This window comes from Epinephelus lanceolatus, chromosome 12, assembly GCF_041903045.1.
Source record: "Epinephelus lanceolatus isolate andai-2023 chromosome 12, ASM4190304v1, whole genome shotgun sequence".
Lineage (NCBI taxonomy): Eukaryota > Metazoa > Chordata > Actinopteri > Perciformes > Serranidae > Epinephelus > Epinephelus lanceolatus.
In genome coordinates this window covers 20,502,419-20,530,280 of record NC_135745.1, presented here as the reverse complement: position 1 = coordinate 20,530,280, position 27,862 = coordinate 20,502,419, and the positions used below count along the sequence as shown (strand labels likewise).

Here is a 27,862-nt window from a genome sequence, read left to right as displayed (position 1 = left end):
AGGAAGGGAGGCTGATGGGAAATGATTTGATCCTTTGTGATATTTTATTCATTAAATTACAATTTATTGTTTAGTGCCAAGTTTAATATTCATTTAACAATAACAGGCGGTGAGATTTTTTTTTTACACATTTCAAGAGTGCAAGCAATAAACACCATCTAGTAAGCATAACATGTAACAATTATATACATTCAATCATAGATAAAAGACAAAATCAAATAACAATCATTCCCATTGAGACATCCTAGAGCCTAAATTATTCTGTTCCATGAGGTCAGACATTGCCAACTTCATTGAAACTCACACTAAGTGACATATTGTTAAATAACTGAATATATATACCGAATATAGTAAACACAAACAACAAAACAAAGCAAAAACACTAATGAAGCATCAACGCGTAATACATCAGTCTGGGATATAGTACAGTATAGTGCATGTCCCACTAGATTCTGCTCCTTTATAAATCACAGAGTTATAATAGGCTCGGGGTTTTCTACTTCTGCGTTCTCTATCAGTTTATTGGTGTCAACCACATCGGGCTGGGATCGTTCACTGTAGAGTGGATTTTCAAAGGTGGGTAATGGTTGTGGAGACTTCTTGTAGAGGTAGAATGCAACGACTATCAGTACAGAAGTGATAATAATGATCATCACAACTATCAAACTGGTGTGGACACGACTGCGAGGATCTTGACCTTTCTGGGGATCTGCACGAAATTCATCAAGTAGATATTGATCAGTCAAAACAATTCAAAACTGAATTGAACTTTGAATATAATTTATTTTTCTTTTAATGTTTAATGTTATTTCACTACATAGTTTCTGATAACTGTCAATGGTGCATTACATGTCACTTGTTTTTCAAATAATATTATTATGATATAAATAAAATATGACACAACTTAAGGAAACAAAAAGGTGTAGCTTACCAACTTTTGATCCAGATTCTCCAGGCATCACTGTTGGGAAAAGAGGGGGAAAAATGCACAGATAACTGATCGTTTTTAAAGAACAGAAATGTATCAGGTCCACCTCCACCCCGCGTCCACGTCTACACAGGCCCACCCACAGAAGGCTGGGCCCCAGAGAACAGCACAACACCCCTAATCATATAGATGTAGAATAATCATACGTTTTTCTTTATTAATTTTCTTAGCTTTTTATGAAAATGGACTTCTAGCAGAGTCTTAAGTATGGGTCTCTCTTACTCAAGGATTTTTTTTGAAAAGGCTACATGTGTGAGAGGTGCCTATAAGAACACCATACATGGGAATGCTGATCTTACCTTTGGGTGTTTCACAGACATATGCTCTGTCGTGCCATCTGCGACCTGTCCTCCAAGCCCCATCTGAGGCTCCGATCTCTCCATAGTCATCATCAGGCTCATCTTCAGCCCAGTTAGTGTAGTCCATGACTGTTTTATCCAACCACTTCCATGTCCCTAGAGCCGAACAGAGACTTAATGTTTTACAGATTTCACTTTGATAGTTTGTCATATCACCACTTAGTATCATTATGTATGTATAATTTGCCCCACGTGTGCTGTGGCAGCCATGTCATATGAAAAGTGAACAAAGGAACAAACAATTAAAAAGAAATAGTGAATTTTTGTTACACATATTTTCTTAAATGAGTTATTTTTATTCCAATTTTTGGGGGTTTGTTTCACGTCATCAGCAGGGAAACTTATTGCAGGACAGTTTATTCTTATGTGCACAAGGAAAACATGTTACACGTTGCTGCAATTGGTTTCACTTTATTCCGACCAACAGGTGTACAGGTGGTGGTACTGTGCGAAACCATATTGTATACTTACAAAACAAACTAAAATAAAATTTAAAATATACAGTAAAGGTCTTTAGTTTTGGTCTTTGTCAGTTAGGTCAGTCAACACAACAAGCATCAGGAGGTAGTGGTGCATGTTTATTAAGACTGGGATGTTTACATTAACATGGGTCAGTTGCCTTTACGAAATGTTGTGTTTGAATTTTAACACCTTCTCAGAACTTCTAAAGTCTTGCCCCCAACAAATACCCTCCATTTTTAAAGAATAAAAACTAAACTGAAGCAAGCAAACCCGCAAGCTAACTGAAACTGAACTGAATTGAAATTAAAAGTTAACAAAGAAATAAAAAAAATAATGAAAAACACAAACACATAATGACTCTAGTGCAAAAGGAGACGGCTAGCTAACAAACGCGGATGTAAACAAAGCAGGTTTCAATGGGTTCCAGTGTTGGCTTTGTAAATGTTTTATGAGGACGGGGATGTAATCAACAGGCCTGTTTGATCCGGAGGATACACACAGGGTGTTCTTGTGAGAAACAGTGAAGGTAAACAAAGTCCACAGGGCACCTTTTAAGTACAGTTTTTACTGGAAAAAAAATTTAATGCAGGGGAAAAGAGTGTGATCATACCTTTATGAGTTTTATACAGGCCGATCCAGAAACCGCTGTGGCTATCTTGAAATATTTCCACATTGTTTTTGATGAACTGTTGCTCAGCAGGATCCTCAATGCTAGCCAGGATTCCACCTTCACAACAAAAACAGTCAGGTTGTAACGACTACAAAGCACTTATTACTAGTAACCGTAAATCAGTTTTTACTGACATCAGTTAACATCATACCATACACTCGGTCTACATAGATCTAAAATTGTCCAATTTTCTCTGCAAAGTTTCTCTTACCATGTCTGACACAGCTGCTAGCTGCATCTGCCCATTCAATTTCCTCTGTTGCAAACAAATAACAATGACCCTTAAATGGCATCCAGGTAAAACTCTGGTGGTACTCCTCATTCGTCTCTTCAGGGCAAACCCCTGGGAAGGTGGTTGACTCTGTTGGTGGCACATCTGTGTGACAGAGACAGTGATGAGGGGGTCAGCGAATTATTCGATACAGTGAACTTAAAACCTTTATGTAGTGTCATTGTAATAACCAGCTCTGATACAGATCCTGAATTAAGGCTGCAGTACTGTGTCTGAATATATTGACTTTGTCGGTAATCGTGGATTTCTTTAAAGAAGCTGTATACGACATTCAGAGCATATGTGTGATTAAGAGTCTGAACTGGGATTGACTGCACGTGACTCTCAACAAAGAGGTGGCTGAGCCAACAGCTAAGGGTACTAACAGTACAAACACTGCTATCAGCAACAGCGTTGACGGAGCTGACGGTGTCACTATGGTAAGGACCAGAGGGTTGAGTGCAATGCTTTTGTGCCGCTGCTGTTCCACCACCATCAGTCCAGACCTTGTTATCAGCAATAACACCCTCATGAGTGCAGTACAGAGTGCCATAGCTGAAACAGAAATCCCATTAGTCCACAGCAAATAGTGGTTTGCGGCAGTAGCTCAGTCCATAGGGACTTAGGGTTGGGAACCGGAGGGTCGTCTGTTCAAGTCCCCGTCCGGACCAAAAATATGGAGCGTGGACTGGTAGCTGGAGAGGTGCCAGTTCACCTCCTGGGCACTGCCGAGGTGCCCCTGAGCAAGGCACCGAACCCCCCAACCGCTCAGAGCGCCTGTCATGGGCAGCCCCCTCACTCTGACATCTCTCCACTTAGTGCATGTATAGGTCCAGTTTGTGCATGTGTGTGTTCGGACCTGTGTGTAATTGACAACAGAGTGAAAAATTGAATTTCCCCTCGGGGATTAATAAAGTATATAAAATTAAAAAAAAATAAATTAAAAATTAAATTAAAAAAATATCAGTGCTCTGAATGTTGCAAAGGCTTATAGCTCCTCTAATCACAAACTCACATCAAGGTAAGTATTAAGTCACAAAACCACATCTTAACTAATGGAGTGTGGGCAACTGAATTTGATAAAACAAAACTGATGTATTAAAATAGAGTTCTTTTCAGTGATAACCATGTTTCTGCAAATTTGGTGATGTTTTTTTTTTTTTTAAGATTAAGAGAAGGATTATCTTGAAACTACATTGTTAAAAAGCCAAAAACAGAGCGTGTTTTCTGTGCTCATTGATAAGTAACATGTTTTGGAAATACATGGTTTTTACAGGACAACAAAGACTGTTAGACTGTAAACTGGTGCAGTATGGCTTCAGTGCCAGCATTGAGTGCAGTGCTGCAGTTGCTGCCCTCTGGTGGACTTCTGCACTGCACTGCAGTGACAGCTATTTAAAGGAAGGCAACATTCACATAAGGCTGATTTAACTCCAGTCTACTCCCGCTCCCCTCCTTTTATTCCCCTTGGGACTAACCGCCACACCTACTGGTCTGCCACCAGTGTAACCCACTCTCGTGCACTTTAAGGCTTTTACGTTATTGATTATTACTGCTGGACATTTGACCTTCTGACTCCACATAAACTACACGGCCACTGCTGCTGTTGGCCATGTTGGCCACTGCTGTTTTGTCTTCAGTTATTATTATTATTATTATTATTACTTTCTTAATCCCCCTGAGGGGAAATTCAATTTTTTCACTCTTTTGTCAATAACACACAGGTCTGAAAGACACACACATGCACAAACAGGACCTATACATGCACAAAGTGGAGAGATGTCAGAGTGAGGGGGCTGCCTTGGTCAGGCACCCCAAGCGGTTGGGGGGGTTTGGTGCCTTGCTCAAGGGCACCTTGGCCAAGGAGGTGAACTGGCACCTCTCTAGCTACCAGTCCACGCTCCATATTTGGTCTGGACGGGGACTTGAACTGGCGACCCTCCTGTTCCCTCCGGAGCTACTGTCCTCATATACACTGTTATACATGTCTTTTTACTATGCTCGCCACACAAATTGCCCCACAGGAATAAATACAGATTTTTGAATTGAATTTATAGTCCGACATATACACAGATGCCAGTATATCTGCAATAAGATAATAATGGCTCGTAAATATCAAGAAATTGCAGCACAGAAATGCCTAACTTTCTCTGTGATACACCTCCACGCAAATGTATTTCCTTATATAGAGAAATGGAGGTGTAGCAGTATGCTGATTGCAAATAGCGTGCATGCGCCAGTTAATTTAGAATGATTTTACTGACTAACATATGTATGGTGGTAAAGACAAAATCAGACAGTGCTCACACATCATGAATTTTGTGTTTGCACTCATTTTGTGTGCAAATTAAGGTCATTTCTATGTAAATATTAGTGAATGAGGCCCATTGGGCTCACTTTGATAGTGAATTAAATACTAAAAACTATTGACCACTAACAACTCGCCAATTTCTACAGGGACCGCCTGGAACTCCTCAAAGCCCTTGCTGAAAACCACTGCACTAGAGAGTACAAGTGAAACGTCTCACTTAGTATGTACCTTGGTCACAATTCTTTATTAGCACAAATCTACGGGATTCGTACCAACATTGTTGTTTATGCTAAAAGTAATTAGTATCGGCCGATTAATCATTATCAGAATCAGTTCAAAAACCCATCGAGGTTGACACTTGGCATGACTGACGGACTGTATTCATTTATGTTACATACTAATGATAGTACCTGTAGTTTGCATGCAAACACTGTTCATGGTCTGATTGCAGAAAGCAGTCTTCCATTTTCCATCCACATCCAGGTACACACATGGTTTGTCTCTGCTTGGTTCACCTTCACCCCAGCCAGCAGCATTCAGGTGCCAGCCATCAACGTACCTAAAATACCCTCCTGTCTGATAGCAGGAATGGATCAAAGGGACATTTTAAATCAGCATGCACTGTAAATGGCTATTTAAAATGTCTTTCTTTGCCAAAAGGATTCAGTAAATATTCACTTATACATAACACCCCTGGTGTTACAAGTAGATGATCAGCTGCATTGTGAAGGTTAGGAACTAGCTTATAGAAGTTTTTGTTCTACAGTGCAGTAACTTTAGGTGGTTGCAACCCTGTACCTGCTGTTTGTTGAGTCCAATCCAAAGAGAAGTTTTGAGATTCATAGCGAGCAGCTCGACATAGGCCTGCGTCCACTCATTTCGCAGACTAGCCAGGTTGGCCTTTTCACTTTCACATTGTTTCTTGGCATCATCCCAGGTCAGATTTTTAGTCACAACCTTGATGCTGTCATTTGCCAGAGTTACATAGATGTTTGAAACTGGTGGCTCTGGTTGAGGCTGGATATTTGGGTCTGTGAATAAAATGAGAGATGATATCAGTTTTATTTTTCATTGTCAGAGACATCATTTTTGTCACAAGAACTAAAGGTAATTATGTAAGATTTAGCCTATTATTTACACGTTCAATCTTTATTTTTCTGCCACAGGTTTCCAAACCACTGTGTGTATGCATGCATATTTTTTGTAAACCAAGAATACTCAACTACGTGGAATACAAACATATGCTTGGGCAAAATGGTGCTGTACATGTGAAGGCCAGGAGGGCCCCCTTGACACTTTAAGCACTTGGGCCTGAACCTAGTAGGCCCGTTTAGAAATTCATCCATATTGCTATGTATGCAGAAAATGGAGTCATGCTACCTCTATGTGTGTTGTAATCCAAGCTTCTCTCTTTGTTGTTGTGGAAGCCATGCTTGCATGTCAGTGTATGCGAGTCCCTGTGAGTGTATCCTACTGATGCGCTCATTGCCACTACTCTGCACTGCGCTCGTAAGGCAGTTACTGCTGACACTGAGGCAGTGTCGTTAGAGAAGCATAGCACCCACTCCCTGCTTCCCCTCAGGTTAACAGTGTTAGCTCTGTCAGCAGTGTTGCTGTTATTTTTGCTGTTTATTGAATTAACACCGCTGTAGCTAGCCGCTGACTGCGCAGTCTATCCCACCTGAGACTAGTCTGAACCATAGAAACTCTTTGAATGTCACATACAGCTCTTTTACGTAAGACACACATGCTGTACTTAAACAAGATATTGCATGATTGACTTTTAATCCTAATACAATTTCTGAAAGAGAGAAATGATGAACTCACCAAGATCTCGAAGACAGACAAATCCATTGGTGTCATTGCAGGACTTAACTATCCATTTACCAGTGCCAAGGGTAGGATTGCTGGTCATCACAACACAGTCTTCCTGTTGAAGGACATTGGGAATGGTTCGGATTTCAAAATCTTATCAGTATGAAATAAAAAAATAAAAACCAATGCTGTCTTGTTTAAACTTGAAGTGGTCTTGATTGACTTGATGACTAAAGGAATTTTTTTAAACAATCTATCGCACGTAGTTTAAAGTGCATGGCGCAAGTGCATTTTTCGGTGTGTCCAACCACTTTTGCTGGTTAAACTGAACATAGTCTGGGTGCAAAGTAAGACACAAGAGGCGTAGGGGTTGTATTTAGTCCCTTAATTAATTATAGGTGTATTTTTGGTGTGTCATGAATTCAACCAATCAGATCAATTATCTCCCATTCCCGTTTAAAAGCCAGAAGTGCCCGTAGCTGCTGCACTGCTATTTAAATGGTGGATTCAGGAAATTAGAGAAGTGACTGGTTTTCTGCTGAGAGTAATGTAACAAATATTGTGGGGCATTTAAACAACAAAACTAAAATCTGTAGTTCTAAACTTGACAGAGGAAACAGCACTCAGCTTTTACCTACTGAAATAATCAGTGAAGTTATGCTGCTCCTTGTGCATAAATGCGCACGGCATCTTTCTGCATAGGGAGTTGGACAGCAGCTCTGCAACTCTGCTCTGCTCTCTGCTATGTTCACATTTTAGAGAATGTAATTATTAATATTTTCCTCCTTAATGAGGTATTATGTCACCCACCTGCAACCCATCCGACTGTCTCTGTGTGTGTAACAAGCTATGTCTATGTAGGTGCATGTCACTTTCTGAATAATGTACCCTTTAAATAGCAGGAAAATACTGCACTATTGACTTTAGACCAGGTGTTGATTGGTCAATGGTGCAATCTCTTTCTGCTGCCTCAGAATAGTAATCCACCAACACTACACCTGACCACACCCCATTTTAAGACCTGCATACCCATGGACATACAGATGAATGCAAGTTTATTTGCTACATATACAATGTGGGTGCTGGCCATAAAAATAACAACTGTCAGTCCGAAACCAGCAAGTAAAGGTGCACTATGCTATGCATCACTTTACACCAAGTTTAAGATAGGGCCCCAAGGATTTAAAGTTTGTCAAGAAATTAATTTTATTATATTCTTTTATCAAGACTTAAACTAAAAAATAATGATATTTCACATTAAAGTCTGTCTTGGAAATGTTACCTCATTCCATCTCTGATAAAAGGTCCCAGGACGACGTCGATATTTCTGAAGAGCAGCACAAGATACATGTTTCAAACACTTGTATTTGTAATAAACAGTAACTCAACACCAAGCTTGTACATTGTGTTAACTTACAGAATAGCCCCAGTTTGTGTATCGCCTTGCTTTGCCATCAGTCCAGTAAAATCCATCTTGTTTTAAGCCATTTAAACCAATCCACAGGTCTGTTGTTGATACTTCAGCCATTGCAGTGATCAAAAATGCTGAAATGTTCAAAGTTGGAGTTCAGTTATTTCCATCTTTTATTTCCCTCATTTTTGGCTAAATTTCGAATGTAATGTGGACAAAGGTCTAATTCACAATTACATTACATTCAGATTAGTTTGACAAAACATATTAACACAACTCACTTCTAGCTCTTTCCCAGACATCTTTCAGTTCAAATATATTTTTGCCTATTTACGTTGTACCCACAGTTATGTATGATAATGATCATTATGAGAAAAAATATTTGGTAAAACAGTAGGACAAACCTTGCACACGCCTTGAGGGAATTGAGACTAAATTGCCTCCCATGGTAATGCACTGTCGCCTTGCATCTTCCCAGGTGACCCTCCGGTTAATAACGATACTATAACACTACAGATAGTGACAGAGAAATGAAAGTGATTTTTCACTCTACAACCAAACACTAGCCCTCTTACACTGAGTTTTGATGACATTGATATGATCTTAAAAATGTCAGTGTGCTTATTCCTTTACCTGTGTAAATCCTGAGATCATTTTCATCACATATTTAAAAGAGATCTAGGCTAATTCACAATGTGTGAGAAATACATGGCTGTTGCATAAAAGCTATTGATAAATATCAGATTCGTAGCATTGTATCTCATAGTCTTAAATGTATCACTTTTTCTTTCAAACAAATTTTAAATGTTGCAGCAGATGACATTTTTAAATTTAAAAAAATCAAATAAAATCTTGTATTTGCATTTCCAAAATGACAAAAAGCACATGTGAAACAAAGATGCTTTACATCATTAGACGTTAGAAATTCACATTATATGTTGTAATTTTATCCTGTGACATTTTGCATATGTGCATTTATTGCTCGTGATTTTTTGTGTTTTTATTTACTTTTACTTTAAATATAATGTATACTTATTGTCAAAGATGCATGTATTTGGTACTGGAGGTATTTTAGAGTATAATTAAAGAATACAAAGTATAACTGGATAATGGGATATTAAACTAATTGGCCCTACAAACATAGCATTGCCTGCAAAGCCCATTACAATAAATCTTTTGTTTTTTTCTTTTTCCATCATGCCACTCCTACATGTAGTGGTTCCAAATTAAACTATGACAAGCCCTCCCTTTTGGGTAGTACCCCAATAGTTGCAACACCTGCATCAGTTAGGGCATGTTATGTGTTTAAAACAGGGCAGTTGGTACGGCATACTATAATTTGAAAAGCTGATTATTTTACTTTAGTGAGATGTTGAATAGCAGTTTTGTAAAACACACCTGAACAAAGTAATTCAATCTCAAGGGCTCTTTAATGAGAGCCACTTCAGATCAGTGCCATGTGACAAAGATTGACTAAATGCTGAAGAAATGACATTTTAAAAAAAAGGTAGTACAAATTTGCACGAGAGATTTTAACAGAAACCTTGATTTCTGACCTTTGAGTCGAATTTGGACCACTTGAGTGGGCAGCCACCTTTAGGAGGAGGTGGGGGGGCAGCAGTGGTGTTGACAGGTGCTGAGGTGCTACGTTTACAAATGAACTGGTGCTCTTGCCCGCAATTACATGTGCGCCAGAAGCCTGTAAGTACAACAGAGATACAATGAGTAACATTTCAGCGGCCACATTTTACTTAATCTTATCTTATCCAGAACATCTTGTCTAAGGTAAACTCTTTGTTTAATTTGTCTGTCCTCAGTTTGCTACTACTCACCCATATAATAAGTCATCATAACACAGTTCTCATGAAAGGAATTGGTATCTGGCTGATCTTCATCCCATTTCTGTAACCCCACAGGAGAACCATCCAGCCACCTTAAAGCACACACAGTTCAGTTGAATTGCAATGTGTAAACATGCAAACAATAATCTATCCACATTTGACTTTTTTATCCAACTTTTTGCTGTTTTACATGGTAAATAAACAGAAGACAAACAAAATACAGAGGTGAAAATAAATGTAGTCTGACAAGTGGGGAAAAAAGTACTGTGCTACAAATGTCATATCTAATCTATCAAATATATTAATTATGCTATTCAGGCTGCCAGCCCACCCACTGTAAGGTTTCGTTAACTCTTAAAAATAGTGATGGATGGATGGGTGGATGGATGGATGGAGTGTTTAATTAATCTCAGTGGGCAATTTTACTGTTAAAGAAGCTCAGAGTATTAAAGAAGAAAAACATACAATACTTGTCAACAATAACTTGAATTAAAAATGGCAGAATTTATGTTGTACAAATACTCATGTACATGTGTGAGCCAGACATAGTGCAAGTAGTGCTACATTAAATGCAAACTATACTGTAATCAGTAGGCCAAGGAGTTAACGTTCACTGTATTACTGTATGGCCTTCATCGATACTCACCAGAATGACCCATCAAGATCCACCTGCATACCCACATAATAGGAACCATAGCTTCTGGAAATCTTTGAACACACACATGGAAATGCACACAAATTTAGTTGTTCTTTCAATATGTGTAAAATTTTAATGAGTCGATTAGCAAACAACAACAACAAAAAATAACTCCTACCTGTTTCCATAGGAAGGTATTTTCGTCCCTACTGCTGATGGATACCAAGTCACCGTGCCTCCGCTGACAGTACTCTCGAGCATTCTCAAAGGGCATTGATTGTCTGTTAATATAATACTGATTCCCTCTCCACACAAGCCAACCATCTGCAGTGGTGTTGAAGTCTGCAAAGGTCACAGAAACATATTGACAATTTTTGCCTTTTATTTTTAAGTTTCTTTCTGTTACAGTAAAACTTGTACAGCTTACACTTAAATGGGATGTATTGTGCTCATTTCAGGTTCATACTTGTATTTTGAGTTTCTATGGGGGACATGCTTACATGCTTTAATGTGAAAAACAAACAAACAAAACAAAAAAACCCTTAATTTTCTTAATATGTCCCCCCTCCCAAAATTGCCCAGTCTGCGCATATTTGTCAGCGTTTCTGGATCTTCCGCATCTTGGTGCACATTGGAGATGTTTGTGTTCAGGGCTCTCTGCCAGAAAAGCCCTTTCTGGCAGAAATGTATTCATTATAATCTAAACAATGATTGCTTTTCTAAACTAGTGTTAATTTTCACAGCTATATTAGATTTAGTTTTAGTCTCAGTCTTGGGATGAAAATGCTTATTAAATTTAGTCACATTTTAGTCATTTTTATCCTTCATAGTTTTAGTCTAGTTTTAGTTGACAAAAAAACGGTTTTGTTGATGAAAATTCATGACATTTTTGTCAACTGTTTTCTTTGTTTTTTTCTTTAAACTACTCTGGTAAGGCTAATTTGTGTATCAGAAATTACAGTCACGGTTACAGGTTGTGTAAAACCTCCATTTAGACATTTTTTTTTTCCACAAATACAAATAATTTCTACACACTTACAAACTTGCATTCATCATTTAAGTGTTTGACAGGTTTAAGGGTTGACTTACAAGCAAACAACTTATCATCAGTTGAAAAGCTCAACATCTCTTAATAACTTTAAGTCAGAATTCTTTCTTAATCTACAACATGTTAGTCTGGAGGTTTGAACTTGTGTCATTTCACAGTGTTGGTGATTAAACTAAACTTTTAGCTGTCCAAAAAAAAAAAAACAAACCCTTACAACACAGCTACACTCACAGATAACCGAGCCTCTACCTGCCTGTCAAACAGCAATCAATCCATAAACCTTCTCAAGTTAGGACTGAGTGGAGTCATAGTGGGATCAGCTGTGAAGTCCAGCAGCCAGTGGTTGCTTGCTCTGCTGCCTTTCAGTGGCTAAGGAGCAGAGCTAGATGGTAACGGCCACTGCTGCAACAAACAAACTCCACAAATCCATTCAGCAGCTCCACCATCCACAGTCGGTCACACACAGTTGATTATTTACTGCTGAATTACCGCTCACAACTTGCATCAACAGCTGATGCTGTTCCTGTGTGAGTGTTTTTACTGGCTAGCGAAGATAATTGCAAGCACGGCGACTCTCAACTTGATTAAAAATTTTCATCATAGTTTTCGTCAACGAAATTAACACTGCTCTAAACCCAACCAAGAAAAGGCTTTCTAGCAGAAACTTCAGAAAACTAAAAACAAACTTCTTCGAACAGCCATCTCAGCGTGATAGGATAATAGCATGATAGGTCCCCTTTAATGTCTGACTAATGAAAGGTTAAACAACATCAGAGTGAACAGGTTTTTATGGTACTAATTAGAAAGGTTAATATTACAGATGCCAAGTGTCTTGTTCTTTTTTGTTTGTTTTGTTTTAAGATAGCGTCTGCTCAAAGAGACAGATGTATGCTCAGACTTCCCAATAAAATCAACTATCTCAGTTATCTAGTTAATGAAATGAATGCTCACAGTTTCACAGTTTGTGACTGTGTTGTTTTAGAGTTATGATTTCATTATATTTATTTTTAAAAAGCTGTTTATGACACTTGAATGCATTACTGTGCTTACATTCACTTGGACTTGTTCAGTTCTGGTTGAGCAAAAAACATCTAAAATAGTAAATTGCAACTTTTTTGTGATCATTTTGATACCTGCTCATTTGTACAGTAATCTTAACTGTAGGAAATTTTGAGCACTACTCAAACCCATTAAATAGGGTTAAATGGGACATGCGTGTGCGTGTGTGTGTGCTTGTAGTTATACAATGTCAACTTACCTACTGCAGTATTATTTGGAGGTGGTCTTGGAGTCACTCCTGTAAGGACACACGAAAGTGTCAACTTCATGTAAAAAGAAAGCAAACAAATCTGCCATTCTCCCCACTCTGTATTCCACTCTGAGTTCATCTCATACTGTGGGATAATGTAAATCAGAGGAGGGGAGCGTGGCAGTAGCATCGGCATAGATTTGACTACTCTACTCATATGATGAGTTACCATGGATAACAGTATCTAGCAAATTACTGGCCATCGTGAGAGAAATGGGTTTGCATTGATGGTTGTAAAATAGGTAAATCTACAAACAATATAAGACGTGGAGCACTTCTCTTGGTCATGTGAGTCAATATTTGATAACCTGACCTTACTTGTCCAAAAATTAAATGTTCTTCATGTAAATAAGTATTTGCTTTTTAAGCTTATACAGGTGTACGTCACAGAAAATGCACAAAAAATTAAAGTGCTGAATTGAATCTTCAACTATTTTTGGGGGAATTTACATCCCTGGATTGTGTGGGATTTATAGCCCTTTTTACACCTAGGCTGTCAAATTTAAGACAATGCTGCAGGGTAATAATCTTAAACATTTAGACTGTCAAAATAGACCAGCAGTCACCCAATATCAATCCGGCTAAACATCTGTTTTACCTGCTGGAAACCAAAGACAAAAGTGAAGGCAAAAGTCCCCCAAAACAAGCAGAAGGTTAATTATGATGAGAATTATGATGTAGTATTTTTCAGCCAAACATCGAACATGATGATTTTATGTACAGGTATATTAACTTAACTTGTCTTTTTACTGCCTCCTAAAATTGAGACTATGTATAAATAGGGATATTGTACACTCTTTCCTTGTGTTGTATATGGAGGTGCAGCAGGTTGGTCTCCTTTCTCTGTGCTTTTAAATGTATGTAGCAGGTGGTGTAGTCTTTTTAATCCTATTGGATGTTAACAGCCCAAATATAGGATAAATAATGTTTGTAATTTTTCAAGTTACATCAACTCTTAAAGCTGGTGTTTGTAACTTTATGAAAATAGCTTTTTGTCATATTTGCTGAAACTGTCATTATATTCATACCGTAGTACATGAGATGGATAATCTGCGAAAGATCTGCCTCCTTGTAGAACTTCTAATTTGCATTTGAGAATCTACCGCAGCTGAACAGAAACAACCAATCAGAGCCAAGGAGTCTCTAATGCAGTTGTCAATCATGCTAATCACTGATGTAAAATGAGAAAGTTTGTTACCCGGCCACCATATACCAAACAGTCGAACCAAAACAAAGCACCGGCCTGAGCAAGCTTTCTCATTTTACAACTAAACAGTGCACCTAAATATGCTTCTGAAAACATTTTAAGGCGAGAACAGAATCTTGATTTGTATTTCATCAGCACTGCAAAGTTTGACAGTTTGACTGTAGTTCACAAATTGGAATTGATCAAAATGTTCTCATCCCAGGTCATCAAATACCAAAAAATTTTCTCACGCTGCATGGGGTCAAAGGGCAGCCTCTGGGAGTCTCTATGAGATACACCTTTTATCATCTGTTTGTGACACACTGCTGTCTCCTAGGTGACACACGTTGTTGTCAGTTGGTCAAGGTTAGGGTTAGGCAACAAAACTACTTGGTAAAGTTTAGAAAAAACATCATACTTTGGGTTGAAATAAGTACATAACCTCATGTAAATATGTCACGATTGATGTAAATACATGACCGACAGATGATAGTTACATAATGTTACGTTAAAACAGCATTGGCTTGAGTCTGTGTTTTTTTTTTTTACCTATCTCTCACCTTACACAGATTTTCTTGCTCTTTATATCACATCTGTTCCTTTGAGAGTCAAGTATTGCCACAGATGTGTTTACATTAGAGTGAGATGAAAGCCCAGTGGGTCTCATGAATGCGCCACAGGGTACCTTCAGCGTGGGTATCACACACTGAGAGGTGTAACAAAGTGTTGGTATTTGTCAACTTGGTAATGAGAACAGGCTGGCTTGACAAGACTGACAGCTGCGCGGGAGACTCATCGGCTCTGATTTGTCGTTTTTCTTAAGCCATGGTATATTCTAGCAAATGCCGTTAATCACTCATGTTGTACTGTTGATGTAGTGACAGTTTCACCAAATATAACAAAATGTTATTTTCATAAAAGTCATCAACTGTAGCTTTAAGCTCAGTTGTTGATATATTTGTGATAAAGATACTGTCTTGTGGGAAGCAATTGCTCCACCACCGATGCTGGAACTAAGCATGGAACAGCATGCTAGCTCAAGTCAGTTTTTCCTGGATGAAGGTTAGAAAACAATTTTTCTTCAGGATAGACAAAAGAAAAGTATTTATTTTTTCAACTGTACCTGCACGGATCTGACACAGCCAGTCATTGAAACTCTCACAGTTCACATCGTTCCAAGACCCGCTCTCATCCCAGTGATACATTCTGAATTCAGCACAGGATTCGTCATTATTATGATTGTTTGGCTCTCCTTCCTGCCAGTGCTGGAAATTTAGCTGTGAACAAAAAGAAAAAAAAAATTGTAAATGTAAAAAACAACAACTACAACAAAAAAACGAGATCGAAACATTTACGTTATCATATTAGTTGTAAAAAATAGAACACAGTTAACTTACTGGGGATCCATCAGTCCATGTATATCCAGTATCTGGGTCTGGCATACGAAGTCCAATCCAGGCTCTTCCATTTCTGTAGTACACAAAATCAAATAAATGATTCCTCCAGCCAACCTTATTTTAGAACACTTAAACAAAAAAGCTTTTGCGTAGTTTCATAGTTATCTGATGCAGCTTTGTCCTAATGCTTTGCAGGACTGTATATCACTCACCCTTTGTTTTGTAGCTGCAACCAAAGCAGCTAGAGTATGCCTGTCGTTGCCCTCTAGGGTCAAGACGTGACTGAGATCATGAAGTTGAAACAAAGATGTTCCAACCAAATAAGAAGGCCTAATTAAGTACAAAACCCAAAACCAGTGAAGTTGGCACGTTGTGTAAACCGTAAATAAAAACAGAATACAATGATTTGCAAATCCTTTTCAACCTATATTCAATTGAATACACTGCAAAGACAAGTTACTTAATGTTCGAACAGGTAAACTTTGTAATTTTTTGCAAATATTAGCTCATTTGGAATTTGATGCCTGCAACATGTTTCAAAAAAGCTGGCACAAGTGGCAAAAAAGACTGAGAAAGTTGAGGAATGCTCATCAAACACTTATTTGGAACATCCCACAGGTGAACGGGCTAATTGGGAACAGGTGGGTGCCATGATTGGGTATAAAAGCAGCTTCCCTGAAATGCTCAGTCATTCACAAACAAGGATGGGGCGAGGGTCACCACTTAGTGAACAAATGCGTGAGCTGATTGTCGAACAGTTTAAGAACAACATTCCTCAACGAGCTATTGCAAGAAATTTAGGGATTTCATCATCTACGGTCCGTAATATCGTCAAAAGGTTCAGAGAATCTGGAGAAATCACTGCACGTAAGCGACAAGGCCGAAAACCAACATTGAATGCCCGTGACCTTCGATCCCTCAGGTGGTACTGCATCAAAAACCGACATCAGTGTGTAAAGGACATCACCACATGGGCTCAGGAACACTTCAGAAAACCACTGTCAGTAACTACAGTTCGTCGCTACATCTGCAAGTGCAAGTTAAAACTCTACAATGCAAAGCGAAAGCCATTCATCAACAGCACCCAGAAACGCCGCCGGCTTCGCTGGGCCCGAGCTCATCTAAGATGGACTGATGTAAAGTGGAAAAGTGTTCTGTGGTCTGACGAGTCCACATTTCAAATTGTTTTTGGAAACTGTGGACGTCGTGTCCTCCGAACCAAAGAGGAAAAGAACCATCCGGACTGTTATAGGCGCAAAGTTCAAAAGCCAGCATCTGTGATGGTATGGGGGTGTATTAGTGCCCAAGGCATGGGCAACTTACACATATGTGAAGGCACCATTAATGCTGAAAGGTACATACAGGTTTTGGAGCAACATATGTTGCCATCCAAGCAACGTCTTTTTCATGGACGCCCCTGCTTATTTCAGCAAGACAATGCCAAGCCACATTCTGCACGTGTTACAACAGCATGGCTCCATAGTAAAAGAGTGCGGGTACTAGACTGGCCTGCCTGTAGTCCAGACCTGTCTCCCATTGAAAATGTGTGGCGCATTATGAAGCGTAAAATACAACAACGGAGACCCCGGACTGTTGAACAACTTAAGCTGTACATCAAGCAAGAATGGGAAAGAGTTCCACCTGAAAAGCTTCAAAAATTGGTCTCCTCAGTTCCCAAACGTTTACTGAGTGTCGTTAAAAGGAAAGGCGATGTAACACAGTGGTAAAAAGGCCCCTGTGCCAACTTTTTTGCAATGTGTTGCTGCCTTTAAATTCTAAGTTAATGATTATTTGCAAAAAAAAAATAAAGTTTCTCAGTTTGAACATTAAACATCTTGTCTTTGCAGTGTATTCAATTGAATATAAGTTGAAAAGGATTTGCAAATCATTGTATTCTGTTTTTATCTACGATTTACATAACGTGCCAACTTCACTGGTTTTGGGTTTTGTATGATGTTCACTACTGGTTTTATGCTTCAGATGTGAGAAAATACAAACATGGAGTGGAGTGTGCATCTTTCAGCATGTTGGATCTGTTTCTAACAGATTTGACACTGACCATCAGGACTGGTTGAAGTCTTTGTGTCAATTAACACGTTTCTGACAGACATATGGATACAGACACAAACTCATACCGTCCCACAAGTAGCTCAGCAGTGCTGTGGATGCTGAGTAGATCCCCTCCGATGGCCCTGCAATAATCTCTAGCCTCAAACCAGGTCTTCTCATCTGCACGAGGCCCTGTAAAAAACTTCAAGACAAGACAAGAAGTGAAGGCCTGGTTGGAACAGACCACATAGGTACAGTAATAGAGCAGGTGATTTGACTGGACTTTTATTTATTTATTTCACCCAGATTTATATGTCATTGAGAGGAAAACTGATTTATTTCCTTGTAGAAAAAGAATTTTTGAATTTTGGGCCACTTGCGGGCAGCAGAATCAAGTTGTGAACAAAACACTAACATATTATCTTTTAAGCTGATACAGTGAACTTATTAGCAAACAGTTATTTACGCACCCAGCACATATGGAGAAACGTTGTCAACACTGCTGTGTTTCTAGCAACCTGAAGAATTTAAGTCAATATTCACTTTAAGCTCTGTTTTTGGTCTCTACCAACTCCTCTAGCTCTTTAGCTGTTACACGCCTCTCCTGTTTTGTGCTGAGCGGGTAATGTACACTGGTTCTTCAGAGCTTCACCGAAACAGCTGTTTAAAGTTCTTAAAAACGAGGGGAGCTGCAGAGTTGGGTTTTAATTCTCTGTAGTTTTATCACTCCGAGCGACCTCTTGGCCTTTCACATCGTCATATTTTTCTTCAGATTGTCTTTTGATACATTGTAAGTTTAAAAATAATGATTATAGTCACGTTAAAGATCTACATTTTTGTTTCAAACAATGGGCTAGGGGCTGAGTGAGTTTTGGTCTGTTCGTGGAATGATAAGAGCGATGCTAACACATTTTTACAGTACAGCACAGCATAACTCAGTGAAGAAAAAAATACATGGTGAAGAGGAGAAAAAGTGTATATACAGCAGTAAGCTGGTTTTAGGTAGTGGTTGGTCTTGTACTTGAATGTGTCCACAATTGCCATGTTTTGAATTGCCTGCAGTAGTCTAATTTGATAAATAAAGTCTAACATATTATGCTGATTTTGGCAGGACACTGGTCTTGTTTTGTTGGTATTAGCTTGTTTCAATTATGTTTAGTCGTGCTTGACCTCTGGTCGTACCTTCGCGCAGACGCTTCTTGTTCCTACTCGAACCCAGCCGTCCTCACACTTAGGAGGAGTTTGAGTTGGTGGTGGAACGGTTACAACTGCCCCCTCTGCCAGGTGTTTGCAGATATATTTCTCCTTATTGGTGCAGGGCAGCAGGTCCCAGAGTCCGGCCAAAACCCCAGTTGCCATGGCAACGCAGCCCTGTTGGAAACCTTGAATTGTTGATGGGAAAGAAATTAATTGTGGAGTTCCTGTTTATGCCATCTGTTCTAAAAATGGAGTTGCATCTTTATTGGTACCTGGCATTTCAGAATTCCAGTGAGTAAACTTCACGAAGTCTGTGTTGGTCCACACAAACTGATCAATATCTCTCTGGTTTGAGAGGCCTAGCCAGAAGTATTTCTCTGGTCTCAACCCCACCAAGCTGGCAAGGAAGGCATTATCCACCCTGGAAGTATTAACACAAGTTTTTGTCGTGGTGAATTATGTGAATATTTTGTTTAGTACTTGCTAACCCAGATGTTACAGTGTTAACATCACATGGTTATAAAAACAGGAAGCGTTCTCACCCATTTGAAACATCAGCTAAGTAGGAGTCTGAGGCCTTGCAGTCCTCTTTAGCTTCATCAAACGTCTTTGTCTCTGTTCCTACAAAGTAGCAGTAAGACCCATGTCTTTTCCACCCCTGTAGGAAACCGAACACGGATTAAAACTGAGGATTTTAATGATTTGAACATGCTTTATATCCATTTTCTGCATAAAAGACATTTATCTGCAGTGTTTGCACTCTTGCAGTGTTCTAGGCCTACATGAGATAGAGCTTAGTGACTTTACAAAGTTAATTTCTGGGTTTTAACCTTTTCATACATTGTGGTTACTGACAGCTATTCAAAAGCCATTTTTTTTTGTTTGTGCATGAGTTATGATGCCATAGTTGCACATCTATCACCACAATGGACCATAGTGCCTCATGCCATACACTGCCACACACTGGCCAGATGTCATAAGTGCAGCGCAAATGAAGATGGCCAACAAATGCTACGCAGCTCAGAAAAAAACTTGCCAGTCCATCTATAGTAAGAGACCCTTGAAGGCAAATACAGTTTGGTACCATCAAGTAACAACTAAGGAGCAATACAGTTATTAAAATTTCCAAGTATTCATTTTATGTTGGCAGGATTTGTTGTTGTGATTAATCATCTGTCCACTAAACTGGACATCATGCATCACTGTCTATGATTCAGCTAAATTATACTATTACTGCAACATTCTTGAAAATACTTAATCTGCAGTAACTTTTTTGGTTGTAAATCAGTTGTTTTGTGTTAGTAGAATGCAACTTGCAGTTTTTATAACAAACACAATATGTATATATATATATATTTTTTTTTTTTGTAGAAAACAGTCATTGGAAATAATATACAGTTCTACAGGAGCTCATGCAATGCTTTTACATCACATTAAACAGTATTACAGCATGTTAAGTGTGTAAACACACCAGTTTAACAGCATAAAAATATACATATATATTTGTCATCAGTAACACATAATGTGTCATTTTATTCATTGGTTTAGATTTCTGTAGTTAAAAACTCAAATGCATGGTGTCGAATTGAGTTAGTTATTTTTTCATGTCTTATGAGGAATAAAAACACTTCGTAAAAAAAAAATATTGGCTGAGGTGGTCATAATTCATCCATCAAAAGCATGCACCTTGATTTGCAAGATGCCTATGAAGTTAGGATATACTGTTTTTTTTTATTATCTTTTTATCATAGATTACATGTAAACTTCACTCACAGCTTTGCAGCCATGATCCAAATCAACTTCTTCTCCGGTGGCTTCAGTGCCACTGTGCTTCATACAGATAAAGCCATGCTTCTCATCACACGAGCGATCGGCCCAGTTTCCATTCTGCAAGAAAAAAAAACACATAAACGTTTGCATAGGTTACTTGCTACTTGAAAGTATTGCATGGATAGATGTCATATACTTATATTCATAATATTTTTCTCTTTTTCTATTAAACATTTTGATCAAAATAAAATAACTAAGACATGATAGACACTCCTGTGTAGTGATTCGGAGATCACCACACCAAATGTAAGTGAAAGAAAAGAGGTGTAGTCTGGTCAGGGTGGAAAAGCCTCTGGAGCAGCATTTGACATAAAGAAAGCATCACACTGTTTAATTTGCTCCTGAAACCTGGCTCCTCTCAGACTTCAAAGGTGGGCCGGATTGAACCCTTTGTCGGAACAGCACTGCCCCCCTGGCCTTATGTTTGACACCCCTGGTTTAGATTTTTGTTGTCTTTGTTTCTTTATTCTTCCTTTTTTACTGGCTGGTTGTGCACTTGAATGCACAAATTGAGCTTTTCCACAGAATGGATACAACCATTTTTGTACAGATATACACCTATGTATATAAGAAGGTTAAAATGTACGTGCACCATCTTATCCACATGGTGCTCTTTACCTCGCCCCTGATGAGAACACAATCGTCTGAATCAGTGGAGACAGCAGGTTTCCCAAATTCCCAGCTGGTGAAGCTGACAGTAGAGTGGTCGCTCCAGTCAAACAGCCCCTCTGTCTTTATGTCATTCAGTCCAATCCAGAGCTCGTCAGTGGATGCTGCAGACACGGACAGTAAAGAATGTACATGTCAACCAGTGGTTAAAATTTCACACTGTTAACGTGCCATACACTGTGAAATTAATGTCAAAAGAACTACGTTACATCTCTTTGTAAAGAATCTGGCAAAAAGGCAATGCCATCTCACATTACGGTCGCTGGTATTCTTTGCTGGCCTCTACTAATTTTTACCGTCCTGCTCTCGTCCACTGAAAAGCTATCAAGTTTGTCATCTTCCCGATTACTTGAACGCAGCATTAGATTTTGGATATATCATAGGTGTTTTCCTGGTTTTGAAGGCTGCGATACACTGAAGTGATGTCATTTTCTGAACTCAGCAAACTGTTCTAGCTGTCCTATTATTTGCCTTAACCTGCTTAGTCATTATAGCCACATTACTGATGATCATTTATAGCAACATTTTATTATGTAAATATTTTATGAAGGCATAAGTTGTCAACATTGCAATATTGTTTCAGTATCGATATCAAGGTATTTGGTCAAAGATATTATGATATTCGATTTTCTCTATATCACCTAGCCCTTATTGATATCTTATGTTGGGATTGTTCATATTTAGAATGATTAAATGTGATTATAAAAACTCTTCTTTTTTTCTTAATAGGGGCAGCTTAATAAATTTGGACATGAGGCATGCCATAAACTGGAAGTGAGACTATGACAGCTTAAATTTGTAAAGTAGTAGTTTTTGTAGTACAGTGAATTTGAAGCACAAGCTTTTATTTTGAAGTCCCATTTCCTGCTGTAGAGTGAGTAAATAGTGGACAGCTACTTAACAGAAACAGCAAACTAGCTTGAGGACATGGCCAAACTCAAGTATATGACGCTGAATATATGAAACTGTGTGGGCACAAAACTAATGACTAAGGAGAAATCTGGACCCTGGGACTGGACCAGTTGGGAACCACTGATGTAGAACACAATTTATAATGTTTATAGTTGTTGTAGTCTGTGTGGGCTTGTGTGTCCTCCCTTCCCAGTCAGACTTTGAGTTTTTTGGATTATCATGTTGAATACACTATAAAATCACTTTGCAGCAAAAACAGGACACCACAATCTCAATAATTTTAGAAGTTTGAATTGTCTTTATGTCTATTGTCCTAACTTACCAAATCCAAGTTGAGAGATGACAAAGCCTTGGTCCTCCACATTGCGGATGCTGACTAAGTCCCCTTCTTCTTTGCGGCACGCTTTCTGAGCACCAGACCATGTTTGAGGAGTACGCAGAAGGTGGAAGCAGTGGCCATTGTAGGGAATCCAAGGCGCTGAGCAAAATCCTTGCTCAACTGATAATGATAAGAATTAAGAAACAGGAGAATGAATGACTGATGTCATACAGCACATGTGTCTCATTGAGAAACAACCTGGTAGCCAGAGGAGGGTAGATTAGAACAGAGTAGAATATGTTTCTTTACTTTGTGGAGGAGCTGGCGGGGCCCCGTCTTTGTAGCAGATGTAGCCCAGTTTTTTGCCACAGGTTGAACTTTGCCAAGTGTGCTGCCCAGCAGAGTCCAAAAATGCACAGTTGTGTCCCGGGTTAGGAAGCGGATGTCCTAAAACAAGATGATGGATTAACTTGAGATTCCGTCTTTATCTGTGGAGTTTCAAGAGTTTCATATCAGTTATAACATTTGTGTGTTTCATTGATGTTAAATTGTTTGTAAGAATTAAGTTTCGGAAATTAATAGAATACTGCATTTTTACCATTTAACAAAGACGGACTGGTTTCTTGTATCTGAAATCATTAGATGTCGCAAGATACGACATACGACTACCTCCTCTTGGCTCTGTTATCAGGCATCAGAAAATCTAGCTCATGACAGCAAACTTTGGCCAATCACAGGGCATTTCAGAAAGAGGGCAGTCCTTTTGGCTGTTCCATGAATTCAGACGCACATGCTGTTGCTAACAGCCTAATTTAATGGTGGAAAAAACTGCAAAAAAAGTTGCTATTCCAACATTGGTAACAACTACCCACACTGCAAAACAGCCCAAAAAAGGAAGACTGGCTTATCAAAAAGAGAGCCTAAAAGAGAGTCTGACAATAAACAAAACAAATCATGTATCAGTATCCTCAAAACATTTCAGAGATGTAGAGAAAATGATGCTAATAGCTTAGCTTTCTGCTAACTGTAACCAAAGGCTTGTGGTTGCAGATAATTCATTTTTATGTTTATGTACCTTGCTAGAGCCTTGAATGACAGTATGTTATCTCAAAGGCCTTTACAGTCTCACAAGTCTGCAAACAGGTTACTGTATGAAGCCTGAGCATATGTCCATGCTCGCCTGGTGGGCAGGGCTTAGGACAGAGACAAGAGAGCTTTTTTTTTTTTTTTTTTTGCCTACCTACCCAAACTCCCGGTTTTAAGGGGAGAATATGTAAGCTGTAATGTAGCGATAAAAGATGGAGTCACACAGAAGGAAATACTAATTATGTTTGACAGGATGAAAATAATTTTTTAATGGGTTTGTCTTGTTAAAAAATATAAACCTGCATTAGCTGATGTTTGGCCATGTGGGGGCAGTGGTAACAAGCTGAAAATACATCTCTGACATAACATTGTCTTATACTTGATATGAAAACATGTTAGCAAAGCGTTGCTCATTTACACACCAAGGCCAATGAGAAGCAACATCATCATTCATTTGGAGTCTTGTTTGTGAATGTAAGTCAAATGTTTGCTATCTTCTAGCTCTGTTTTTGGTCTCCACCAACTCCTGAGACAAATATCTGGCTCTTTAGCCACTAAACCTAAACTTCTATACAGCTCTAGGAAAATAGTGAGCATTTTAAACCTTTTTACTGGAGTGAAGACCTACCTGAGCTCCATCTCAGATAACGGAAGGGCTTCCTATCAGACCACTGCCATCCGTGTTCTGGATCCAGGATCGTCCCAATCCAAAGTTTATGTTTTCCTGATCCCAATAGTGCTGTGTGTGTTTATGTGTGTTAGTGTGGTTGAGAGGGAAAATAGGGAAAAAGACAGAGTAAAGAAATTGTTCCTCTTTTCCACATTGTTCCTCTTTTCATTGCTTAAAAACAAGTCAGCAAAAAGACAGAATCACTTTCAAACAAGCACAAAGAAATACACCAAATGCAACAAAAACAAGCGTAGCAATATACTGTTTGAGGAAGTCTTACGAGATTAATCATATCCCTAATGTCTACTAGTGTAAAACACTGCATGTATCCATGTATCTAATAATGTTTGGTAAAGTTATACTGAATAAACATTGTTCCAAAGAGACCCTTCAGATTTGCAACGAAAGTGCTGGGGCTTTATACCATCTCCTAAACAAAATGGATTGCACAGTCTCACCTGTGTGCTCACAGTGTCACTATGATCTTTGGACTCACTGTTGAATGAAACAGTAGGTGGATTGTAAGGTTCTGTTCTTTGTATCCTGAAGTAACTGGTATCCTCAAGGTTTAAGAGTAATTTAAGGAAACATCCAGTCTTAAAAGTTATTATATATATATATCATCTGTGTTTTTTAACCAAAACAAAGCTGCAACCCTCTCTGTTATCCAAGGAAATAGATTAATTTCAGTTGTTTCAAATAATTCAAAATGTCATGTAGTCATTATAATCTGTTTGCAAAATGTGTGGGTGCCTCGTCTACTGGAAAACAAATCTGTCTAGGGGTACAAATATAACCTGACCTGACATGACCTGAGGAAACTCCCCAAACATTTGAAACTTCATTACAAATCATTTTAACCCATGTAATATTAGCAATGTTCGACAGTTTCTGTATAAACTAATCCCTCTACGTTGGGTCAATATGTATCTGATTCAGTACCATCTTACCTGAGACAAATGCCTGCTCGTTGGGATCGATGACGCTGAGCAGGGAGGCACCCTGCTGTTGGCAGCTGGTTTTAGCTTGGTCCCAAGTCAGCACAGACTGTGTGTTGAGCTGGTAATACGCTCCTGTTACAAGGTTCTTTGCCCAGTGGTCTGTGGCTGTGTATCAATACAGAAGTCATTCAGTCATTCAACTATTATGATATATTACTCTGATCTAAATTTGTGCTCTTTCATAAAGCATCAAAAATACTGACTAAGTTAGCAGACAGCCTGTAATATTTTGTAATGTGTGCTTTGACACTGAATGAATCTGCCTGAAGATGCATGTAATGCTGGTTCGTGCACTAAGCATGCTTCTTACTCACTGTTGTGATATTTGAATCTTAAATGCAGTACTCACAAGTAGTCGGGCAGTATCCCCACAGTTCTTGTTCATATTTTGTTCCGATTGCGCACCAAAGACGCTTTGATGAAGAGTCATACATAGTGCAGTCTCCAAACCACCGGTCTTTGTACAGGAAGGGAAACATGCAGATCTTACCGAATGCATTTCCTTCAATGGTGTAAAGCTCTAAAAGGGGAAAAAGAGGTTCAACATGTTAAATCGTCTTAGGTTAAACTGTTGTAAATGAATTATTCTGCAAAGATGCATTGTTTTGCCAGATTCTTTCTGGGTAGAAGTAAATCATGTGTTTGTTTTTAGCGTCTCTTCACTTGTTACTACTCCAGACATGCACAGCCACACTCTAGTGAGCAGGAACTTGATGTATCATTCTACTTCATAATATGTGACACATAGCATCAGTAGGTTTTGTGATAAATCCCAGTAAAAAGCTGAAGTAACCACACAACTTCTGATGTGATACAGTTTAAAGGAAGCTATTTTCTCCCTGCTTTGACTATTAACTTCAACGCAGAGGATTTCATACTGTACCTCTGTATGTTCTCGAGCAAGCACCACTGGCTGTCCCCGTGATTGTGAGCTCATTATTTGGCCCCACTGTTTTGGAGAGGGCAATTGATTCATCAGCTCTGACTTCAATGTAGAGCTGTTGGCCTTTGAGGGCCAGCAGTGTTTCATTCTTGCATTCCCACTTTTGTAGCTCACTCTTCTCGTCACAGTCATAGAGGCTTACTTCACTCCCCGCAGTTTTGCCCTGAACTCCCAGGCACTTTCTTGTTGAGGTAACAAAAAGCCGATCACCAGTCGTCCAGCGCACTTCAAGGCAGCGGGTTGTTTTTTTCACCAAACAAAAACCAGTGGCCTTGTTAGTGAGTGAGAATGGGGAATCTGCAGAGAGATGTTGTACATATGATACATGTTTAAATTATGTTGCACCATATTATATTCTTGCACAGGAATTTATTTATTCAAAAGCTTTGTTTTTTTTAATGAAGTTCATTTGGTGACAGCCAAATAACTTTATGACTTTATGACAAAATATGTTTTTTTTTAATTATCTTTCAGCTGAATGCATTGATTCATCTATGTTTTCAGCTGCAGCTCCTCTCTTTTCAAAACATGCTTCCTGTTTAAGTGGGACAGACTGGAGATGCTCTCAGAGCATCCTTCAAAAACAGCCTGTTGCAACAGGTGTGTCAGTGCTTCCTGTAGCCCAAAGTAACATTTTCAAAGCAATTTTTTTATAAGGCTTGTGACAAGACATCAGCTTATAATCATAATTTACAAAATAACTTTATCCAGTTTAAGCAGCAGTTTTGAGTACCATCCTGTAGTGAAACAAATGAATAAATGACATGTTGACAGCTCACAGTCTTCCACAATACAAACTTAGAACAAAGCCCTTACATGCAGAATATGTCATATAAGAAAACTTAAATTCATACTGTACCATTTCTTGTTAAACACTGAGATGCTGGGATGACGAGCACAAAGACTGCTAGAGTTATCCTGTAGGTCAGCATTCTTCTGATAAGTCTCAGAGCAGCAGCCATGGTCCACGCATTGCAAGCAGAGGACTTATGAGCATGAACATGAAAAGGAGGGATTCTTAATACTACTGACACTGTCCGTCCCCCACTCCTTCTTCTTCTTCTCATTGAGAAAGTGTCATGTTTCAGATTGGCACATTTCAACATTTTGCTACTGGTAAAAAAAGGGGGGGTTGGGAGGGAAGTAGTGGCAACATACACAAAACACCCACACACACACTTTCTCACTTGCACGAAGTCACACTCTAGAAATGGCAAAAAGTGGCCCCACTCACATCCTGTCCTGGAACAAAATGATGTGTAAGAGATTTAAACTAAACATGACTCATCACAGTCAATGGTCCAGTGCAGCATCCACCTTATGAGGCCTTGATGCACATTCCTGAAATCTACCACTGATGTCTGCAAGAGCTCAGGACCAGTGGCACCCCCAGAAAGTTTTAATAGGGATGGCCAGATGGAGCTACTGAAAATCTTGGGGTGGCACACCAAAACCTAATGCCATAACTGAATTTAAGGAAT

At 38.9% G+C, this 27,862-nt stretch overlaps 2 protein-coding genes across 2 annotated transcripts in view; one reads left to right on the top strand and one right to left on the bottom strand.

Moving 5' to 3' along the window:
- Positions 1–42: 42 nt before the first annotated feature.
- On the bottom strand, positions 43–27,431 carry mrc1b (mannose receptor, C type 1b). The gene is made up of 31 exons (XM_033651043.2): positions 27,241–27,431; positions 26,322–26,678; positions 25,788–25,958; positions 25,388–25,543; positions 24,396–24,506; positions 22,991–23,128; positions 22,685–22,861; positions 21,400–21,554; positions 20,725–20,838; positions 19,494–19,609; positions 19,224–19,372; positions 18,937–19,136; positions 17,841–17,956; positions 15,706–15,778; positions 15,432–15,585; positions 13,072–13,110; positions 10,944–11,107; positions 10,775–10,836; positions 10,120–10,220; positions 9,844–9,986; positions 8,692–8,797; positions 8,294–8,421; positions 8,159–8,203; positions 6,889–6,991; positions 5,860–6,092; positions 5,472–5,637; positions 2,691–2,855; positions 2,420–2,536; positions 1,288–1,443; positions 932–961; positions 43–709 (listed from the first exon to the last, which is right to left on the bottom strand). Exons 1-31 carry the CDS (start codon positions 27,341–27,343, stop codon positions 468–470), a joined length of 4,290 nt encoding a protein of 1,429 aa, XP_033506934.1. The 5' UTR covers positions 27,344–27,431; the 3' UTR covers positions 43–467.
- LOC117272145 (MAM and LDL-receptor class A domain-containing protein 1) overlaps positions 24,208–27,862 on the top strand; it is a 59,786-nt gene continuing 56,131 nt past the window's right edge. Inside the window, exon 1 of the mRNA XM_078173096.1 lies at positions 24,208–24,241. The gene's annotated coding sequence lies outside the window, so the exon portion shown is untranslated. The remainder of the gene's footprint in view (positions 24,242–27,862) is intronic.

Coding starts and splice junctions, on each gene's coding strand:
- mrc1b (XM_033651043.2), bottom strand. CDS start 27,343: ATGGCTGCTGCTCTGAGACTTATCAGAAGAATGCTGACCTACAGGATA. Junction 23,129..24,395: donor TTATCTGAGATGGAGCTCAG/GTAGGTCTTCAC, acceptor ATCTTGTTTTAG/GACATCCGCTTCCTAACCCG. Junction 15,586..15,705: donor CATGGACTGATGGATCCCCA/GTAAGTTAACTG, acceptor TTTTGTTCACAG/CTAAATTTCCAGCACTGGCA.